This window comes from Dasypus novemcinctus, chromosome 18, assembly GCF_030445035.2.
Source record: "Dasypus novemcinctus isolate mDasNov1 chromosome 18, mDasNov1.1.hap2, whole genome shotgun sequence".
Lineage (NCBI taxonomy): Eukaryota > Metazoa > Chordata > Mammalia > Cingulata > Dasypodidae > Dasypus > Dasypus novemcinctus.
The window spans coordinates 68,539,567-68,548,120 of record NC_080690.1 but is presented as its reverse complement, the minus strand read 5'-3'; the positions used below and the strand labels follow the sequence as shown (position 1 = coordinate 68,548,120).

Sequence of the window (8,554 nt, the reverse complement as noted above, 5' to 3'; positions counted from 1 at the left end):
CTTTTAAGCTTTTCTGTAAGTATGAAATTTTTCAAAATAAAACATTGAGGATGAAAATGAAAATCAAGAGCTGCTCTGGGGAAGCGGATTTGGCTCAACTGATAGAGCATCCACCTACCATATGGGAGGTCCAGGGTTCAAACCCAGGGCCTCCTGACCCATGTGGTGAGTGGGCTCATGTGCAGTGCTCATGCATGCAGAGTGCCGTGCCACGCCAGGATGTCCCCCACATAGGGGACCCCCACATGCAAGGAGTGTGCCTCCACAAGGAGAGCTGCCCCACGTGAAAAAAGCACAGCCTGCCCAGGAGTGGCGTCGCACACATGGAGAACTGACACAACAAATGACACAACAAAAAGACACAGATTCCCAGTGCTACTGATGAGAATGCAAGTGGACACAGAACACACAGCAAATGGACATGGAGAGCAGACAACAGGTGGAAGGGGAGAGAAGTAAATAAATATAAATCTTTAAAAAGTATGGAATTTTCTCTAAAAAGAAAAAAAGCTGCTCTATTGCCTCCGTTTTCTCATGTGGAAAACAGGAATGATGACTGTTCATAGGATTCACTCTTGAGAATTAAGTGAGTTGATATTTGGGAAGCGGACTCGGCTCAACTGAGAAGAGCATCCATCTACCATGGAGGGTCCAGGGTTCAACACCCAGGGCCCCCTGACCCGTGTGGTGAGCTGGCCCATGTGCAGTGTTGTCACACGCAAGGAGTGCCTGCCATGCAGGGACACCCCCGCGTAGGTGTCACCCCACGTGCAAGGAGTGTGCCCCATGAGGAGAGCCACCCTGCATTAAAAAAAAAAAGTAGAGCCCAACCAGGAGTGGTGCCACACACACAGAGCGGACGCAGCAAGATGACACAACAAAAAAGAGACGCAGTTTCTCAGTGTCGCCTGATAATGCAAGTGGGCACAGAAGAACACACAGCTAATGGATAAAGAGAGCAGACAATGGGGGGGAAGGGGAGAGCAATAAATAAAAAGAAATCTTTAATAAATAATGAGTTGATATTTATAAAGGGTTCAGAACAATGCCAGGCATGTAAGAATATTATTATTGTCTTGTTTTTGTTGCCTCAGCATAAATATCCATGGATTTAGGTAAGGGGCTCTCTGCACTTCCTGTCTCCAACATGCAGGAAGGGAAATAAGTGGGCTTTGTGGGAACAATTGACTCTGGGGCGGTCCAGTCACTGCTGTGTAACAAACGATCCCCAACTTAACAGTGCAAACTTATCAACCAGCATTAGGCACGTGGAATCCATGGATCAAAATTCAGTCAGGGCACAGCGAGGATGTTCTGTCTCTCCTTGATGTCTGACAGAGACTCCAAGGACTGGGAGCTGGAATCACACAGAGCCTTTGTCGTCATAAACTAGGGCTGCCAGAACAAAGACCCACAAAGGACGTGGCTTAAAACAGTCATTTACTGTCTTGCAGTTCTGGAGGCTGGCGTGCGACACTGAGGTGTCAGCAGGGCCGTGCACCCTCTGAAGCCCACAGGGGACACTCCTGGCTGGCGGCTTCTGGCTTCTGGTGTTTGCCAGTCAGCCTTGGTGTCCTGTGGCTTGAGGAAGCCGCCTCCAGTTTTTGGTTTTTTTTTTGAGGTACCGGGGCCGGGTATTGAACCCAGAACCTTGTGTGGAAAGCCAGCACTCAACCACTGAGCCACATCAGCTCCCGAGAATGGCTTCAGTTGAACTGAATTCCACCTGCAGTGACCCATTTCCAGGTCAGGTCACATTCTCAGTATGGGGGAGGGGGGGGTCAGGACTTCACCATCTATTTGGAGAACACACGTCCACCCCTACGAGCCCCTTCACTCGCAGGCCTGGTGCCTGGGGCTGGGGCGACTCCACGGCTGATCCCTGGAGAGCTGTGAGGAGCTCCCACACGGTCTCTTCTAGGGGGTGGGCCCCCAGAAGTGCCCCAAGAGGACCCCCCAGAGCACAGGGGCTCCAGGCCCAGGGGAAGCTGCATGGCTTTTTCTGATGTCGCCGTGGAAGCCCCAGAGCCACTCCCCCCACACGGCAGGTGGAAGCCCCACAAGCCCACCCGGATTCAAAAGGGGGTGTAGACGCTAATGCTCGATGAGTCTTGTCAAGCCTTCTTATTTAGACAAAGAACGGGTGAGTCAGGTCTCAATTATTATTTTTTTTTTTAAAGATTTCTCTCTCCCCGTTCCCACTGTCTGCTGTGTCCATTCGCTTTGTGTTCTTCTGCCTCCGCTTGCATTATCTGGCCACACCAGGAAACTGCATTTCTTTTGTTGTTATCTTGCTGCGTCAGCTCTCCATGGGTGCAGCACCACTCTTGGGCAGGCTGTGCTTTTTTCACATGGCATGGCTTTCCTTACGGGGTGCACTCCTTGTGCGTGGGGCTCCCCTACGCAGGGGACACCCCTGCGTGGCAGGGCACTCCTTGCGCGCATCAGCACTGCATGTGGGCCAGCTCACCACACAGGCCAGGAGGCCCTGGGGCTCAAACCCTGGACCCTCCATATGGTAGAGAGACGCTCTTATCAGTTGAGCCACGTGCTTTGCTGGGTCTTATTTAAATGAACGTCATGGCCTCACCTGTGTGGCCTCACCTGCGTAGCCCCTGCTTGTTTAGAGCTCGGCTTAGCCGGCAAGGTGCCTGGCATCGCCATGGGTGCCCACCGTGTGGGACCGGAGGGAGGAGACTCGAGGGGAAAGGGGACACACCAGACAGAGGTAAATTCTGTTTAACTGCTCCAGCGTTTATTGAGTTAGGAACCAACGCTGTAACGGAGACACTCACCCGCTCATCCTGACCTTCCTACCTGCTCCCAGCATGCTCCAGGGGATAAAAACTCTGGGGGGGGATGGGGGTGGGAACAGCACAGGGCGACAAGGGAGTTGAGGGGGACAGCACAGGGCGACAAGGGAGTTGAGGGGGACGGCACAAGTGGGGGTCAGGAGGGCAGCAGGTGTAAACAGATTTCCAGGACACACACAGGCGAAGACCAGGGGCGTCGACCTCTGCCCCATCCGGCAGGCGCAGGAGCGTCAGGGAAAGACCAGGCGTCCACGACGCATTTAGGTCCTTCCCCTCATGGAGCGTCTGCCGAGGGCGGCTGGGCCGAGGCTGCCGGACTGTGGAGAGAGGGGGTGGTCAGGCGGCCCAGGCCACAGGGACGAGCTCCAGACTGGGGGTACACGATAAAAGGCAGAGGTAAGGGGGGGACGGGAGGAAACGCGGACCCAGAAAGTGAGGCCCGAGGAACACGGGCGGGCCTGTGAGGGAATCGAGCCACACGAGGGGAGGGCGGAGACTGCTCTCAGCAGTCTGTGGTGAGAAAGTCCTCACAGGCTCCGTCTAAGGGGGACAGGCTGGCGGGCGGCCACCAGCAGCCCCTACCGCTAGCCTGACGTATCCATCCCACCACGCAGCTCCAAAGTTTCCAGAGAATCCATCAGTAACAGAAATGCTTTCCTCTGACCTCCCCGCAACCCACCAAGCAAGCGCCACATGCCCCCCGCGCCCCCTTGCCAGCCAGCAACCGCCCGCTCCCCAGCCGGGATGGTCCTTTCCCGTGCCGGCTTGGCCAGGCTTTGGCGGCCAGCGCTAGCCTAGCTGTGAGCGTGGAGCTGTTTCATAAACGGGACTGGCACCTACAGTTGGCTTTACCTAAAGGAACCGGCCCTCAGCCCATCAGCGGGAGGTCCTAAAAGCCAGAACTGAGGGTGTCAGGAAGGAGACGACCCCCTCCACTCCTCCTCGTCCCCCCTACAGATTCCGACTCGAGATTTCACCCTAAAGCCGCCTAGATCTCCAGCCACCCGTCTGCCCCACAGAAGCTGGACTTGTCAGTGCCATCAATTCCTTACAATACGTCCCCCAAAGTGCACACACACATACATATATCCTGTTGGCGGGGTCTCTGGAGAAGCCTACTACACTCAGGAAATGCAGCCTCTCCCCAGACTGCCTGCAGTTTTTCACCCCCTCTACTTTCCTACATAAACCCCATCTTGCCTTATGTTGGATGAAGTCATCACCTGAGCAGCTTCCCGGAATCCAAGTAAGCCTCAGGGTGAATTAACCTGAGGCCGCTGAGTCCCGGACAGCTTGAAACTGGCACGGAGGGTGTGTTTTATGAAAAGGGATGGGCCCCATCTGACCCTGCCAGAACTCCAGCCCTGCCTCTGGGGGCACACGCCTCCCCTCCCCACCCCAGCTCCCTCACACCAGCAGCGCAGATCCAGTCAACTCCCGCAGCTGGGAAAGGATGCAAGGTTTTTTTAATTTGGGGAGCTTTATTTCATTTCAGATCTGCATGGAAGGTAAAATAATAATATGTTTTTATACTGCCTTCTTTCAAACTGTGACATTCAATTTCCTATCGAATGAAACCTCACTGTACTCTGGTTCAGAATTCTAGAAGCGGAATTTGAGTTTAAAGCGTCTGAGAGCCAGTTTTCTTGTACTAAGTACCCTGGGAACTAAGGTAACTGGACACTCGGTTCTAGAGCACCGGAGGATAAGAACTAGTCCTTAGGTTTAGAGGACGCTAGAAAGCAGGTCCAGGTGATAAGAGCATCAGGACCCAAAACGTGGTTCTGGACCAGGCTGAAAACTGGAAATCAGGTTCAGGGCGTGTTGGAAAGTAGTTCTAGGTTCCAGAAATTGCTATTTGTTCTGAAATGTATTGGGTTGGAATCTAGTACTTGGGCTCAGAAGACATTAGGAACTAGTAAGCAAAGCGAGCAGTTTCAGGAGCTGGTTCCCACCTCTCGAGTGCTGGGTTGGGAGCGGGTGTTATACGAAATTCCAGACTGTGAGTTGCAGGGAGTAGGTTCTGGGGAAGACTTTAAAACTCAGTTTTCAGGGCAGGGTCAGTTTCTAGACTAACTCGGTCCTAGACGGGGTTGTTTTGGAGCTGGGGTCGGTGCAGAGCCTGGCGGCAGTCAGCAAGCTCTCCAGCTGAGAAGTGTGGGTGTGGGGATTGTCTCAAAGCACAATGGGACCCAGAGCTGACACCCAATTACAGGGACTGCTGGGCTGGGCAATGTTTCCTGTCGTTGGGACAAAGAAGCAGAGTTCCAGATTCCAAACTGTCAGGGGTCTTCAGCACTTTGCATTCCAAAACCAGAGCAGCTGCCTTAGGGCAGTCCTGTGACCCCACCACCGTCGCAGGCCTCCCCTGGTGCCACTTCCGTCCCTCCTGGGCTGGGGCATCCGCAAGGGGAGAGGGGGGAGGTCCTCTCATGGGGGCCCCCTCACCTCTGCCTTCGGGGCCATCTACCCCTGAGCCAAGGCGGCTTTGATGGCAGCTACCAGCCTCAGGAACTTGCTCTCCGTGTCCACAAAGCCATCGCCTCTCTGGGATGGGGAGAAGAGGGCAGGGGTGAGCTGGGGCCAGGACACCAACCTCAGCCCCCGCCCCACACAAGCCCAAAAAAGAGACAGGACGGACAGACAGATATACCTTCTTGGAGTGAACCAACTTCCCTGCCACCATCACTTCAAAGAACCCGGTGGTCTGGGGGGTCCCCTCGCCACTCTGAGGAGAGAGAGAGAGGTCGGGAGGGGCCGTGATGTCCTCTTGGGGACACCTCCTATTTCTGGAGAATGGGAACAAGCAAGGAGGGCTGCGCTGACCTCAACCACCCCACCGCCATCCCCACAACTCACAATGTCTAGGCAGCCGGGGAACTCATCTTCTAACCTCTTCTTGAGCTGAATATACTGAAGATAGGGTGGAAGGTCACACGGAGGTCACGCCAGCCCACCCCCGCCCCCATATGTGCCCCCTCCCCTCCTCCCTCCCCTTCAAGGGTGGCTCTCGGCAGCCCAGTGTCTTCTTACCTTGGGCTTGTAGCCTCAAGCGCCACTGGTGGGGGGAGTCCAAGAGACAGGGTCAGAGGGGAGAGGCAAGGACAGGCAGAGATCCAGGGAGGGGAGGGGGAGAGATGGAGGGGAACAGGAGAGGGTAGTCAGGAGAAGAGGGGGACAGAGCCCCTCAAGGGAGGAAAGACAGTCACCAGACACACCCAGGGTTGGGGAACAACAGAGATGGGTGACAAGGGGAGGCAGGGGTCCAGGGAGGAGGAGAGCACCGACCCAGAGAAACACAGGAGAAAACCCACCGGACATGGGAGACAAAAGACAGAGGGCGGGGAGACAAAAAGACAGAGGGCGGGGAGAAAAGGGGGGGGACAGAGGGGAGGAGTCGGGAGGGAGGGGAAAAAGGGACATGGATTAGGATGAGAAGTGCATGCCCTACAGTCCCCAACCCATCCCCCTCCCTCTCCCTGCCCCCCCCCAATCCCTTGGTTCTCAGGACCAAAAGCAAATGCTTCCCCAACCCCCAGGGCAGGCTATTTTGGGACTAGAATCTGGTACAGGAGGATGGGGGAGGGGGAGTGTTCAAAATGTCACCCCAGCCTCTGCCTCGTCTGCTTTGTGGGCAGGGACGTTTCTGAAACTCCGACCCCTCTCAGTCTTCCCCGATGGCCATTACTGCGAGACCACAGCCAGACGACCTCCGTTCGTACCTACTGTACGATGAAGCTAAAACTGACCTCCCTCCCGACGTTTCCGGGAGGACAAATTCATTAAGCACATTTATTAAACGCCCACAGTGTGCCCAGCTTTTGTACCGTCAGTCGGATACAGGAGCCAATACAACAAAGAAAAGCCCCTGCCCTCCTAAGGCTTTCGTTCTGACATGCACATTAGATCAAACATCCGCGAGAAGTATTGGGATTGCCTCTCCACTTCCTACAGATGGGGAAACTGAGGCAGAAGAGGGGTGGGATGGGCGGCGAAGAGCACCCACGGGGCATCGACCCAGAACGCATTCATTCAAGCCCTTTCTGACCACACCCAGGGACATTCCCGACCCACGCCGCCCCCACCTCCGTACCCGAGACCCAGGAGCGGCAGCCTGCGGGTAGACGGAGGCCCCTCCCCCACCGCGAAGGTGACCTTCCCGCACCCCTCCCCAAAATGAGCCCCCGGGTCGGCCTCGGTCTCCCGGGGCAACACGCGCGCGTCTGAGACCTCCAGGGCGTCGTCACCGGGGAGGGAGGCTCAACGTCCCCCCTCGTCCTCCTCGCCCGCTGCTCACGCCCGCCCCACCCAGGCGGGGAGCCCCCTCTCAGGGGACCTCCGCGGGTCCTGCCCTCGCCGCCAGCGCCGAGGGGATGGAGGCCGGCGTCGGGGCGGGGGCAGGGAAGCTGCCGCTCGCTTACCAGTAAACCATTCGGACGGCGAGAGCCATGGCCCTGGATGGCAACATGCGCCGCCACCCAGATGCGCACAGACGCGCCCAGACGAGCTCCGCCGGGCTCCGCGCACGGCTGGGCGGTCGGCGCGTGCGCACAGAGGACTGCACGCCGCGCTCCCCGGCGCCGACCAAGGTGTCCACGCGGGGGAGAAGCAGGCGTGGCCGGAGGCCCCGAGACTGGGACGAAGAGGCCTGAGGCCCGCGACCCTGAGCCCCCCACGCAAACCTCTGCTTCCCACCCCTGTGTGGCCCAAGAGCGACTCTGCAGGGTGGTCTCCTGGAGAAGCCCTCCGCGCGTCCCCGCCAAGGTACCCCCCGCTGCCGGAGTGGTACGGCCTCTCGGGGGGACCAGGCGGACCGCGGTTGGATGGAAACGGAATTGTAAATAGGGGGGGACGGCGCGGAGAAGCCTGGGGCGGGGGCAGCCCGCGGCCCAGAGACGCGCCCCAGAGGATGCCGGGTAGGCGCTGGCCGCGGCGTGGAGCCGAGGTTTCCGCCGAGGCCTGCAGCCCCCGGCTGCCTTCCGAGGGCCGCGGCGCCGCCTGAATACCACCGCACACCCTCTAGCGCCGGGGAGGAGGGCTTCGTGGAAGGTGCTGGAAGCCGAGTTCTGCAAGGGGTGCTTCTCTCCCAGCCGCCCGTTTCCCTGCTTGGAACTTGGGCGTCATCGCCTTCAGGGAATGCTCATTCGTTTAACAAATATTTACTGTGTCCCCACTTGCAGTTCTAGGTTCTGGGAATACAGCAGTTGGAAAAGTAGACAGTCCTAGCTCTCTGATTTGGCAGTTGGGGGCTGGTATGCAGCAAAACCCCGTCGTGGGGTTGACGGGAGCTTTCAGTGAGATCCTACACGTGAGAGAATTAAATCAGCGCCCGGCCCATGGGGTGGCCAGGGGTAACTGCCCCCCGCTTCTCCCTCGTTCCACCTCTCTGCTGCTCTCTGCTCCTCCCCTCCCACAGCCCTTCAAAGTTCAGGTCCCAGTCCACCTCTGCTGCTGGCTGTGCGCCCTCTGATGCTGGTGGTCTTGGGAGGATTTAGTGAGCTTCTGTGTGGAAAGCATGGGCGTGGGGTACAGAGGCAATGACCCAGACAAAGGGGTCTCGTTGCATGTCCACAAAACCCCGAACCTCAGCATGATCTGCCCCCAGCCATCGTACTCTCCCCTCCTCTACAGGCTCTCCTGCCTCTAGGCCTTCGCATATGCTGTTCCTTCCTCCTGCCTGACTCCCTTGCTCATCCTCCAGAAATCCACCCCAACAAATAGCTGGGAAAATTTCATGCTCC

At 57.3% G+C, this 8,554-nt stretch overlaps 1 protein-coding gene across 1 annotated transcript; it reads right to left on the bottom strand.

Moving 5' to 3' along the window:
• Nucleotides 1–2,733: 2,733 nt before the first annotated feature.
• On the bottom strand, nt 2,734–7,367 carry SELENOW (selenoprotein W). Its single transcript, XM_004485072.5, has 6 exons — nt 7,235–7,367; nt 5,847–5,871; nt 5,673–5,726; nt 5,467–5,541; nt 5,262–5,360; nt 2,734–3,130 (listed from the first exon to the last, which is right to left on the bottom strand). Exons 1-5 carry the CDS (start codon nt 7,279–7,281, stop codon nt 5,280–5,282), a joined length of 282 nt encoding a protein of 93 aa, XP_004485129.2. The 5' UTR covers nt 7,282–7,367; the 3' UTR covers nt 2,734–3,130; nt 5,262–5,279.
• Nucleotides 7,368–8,554: the final 1,187 nt, after the last annotated feature.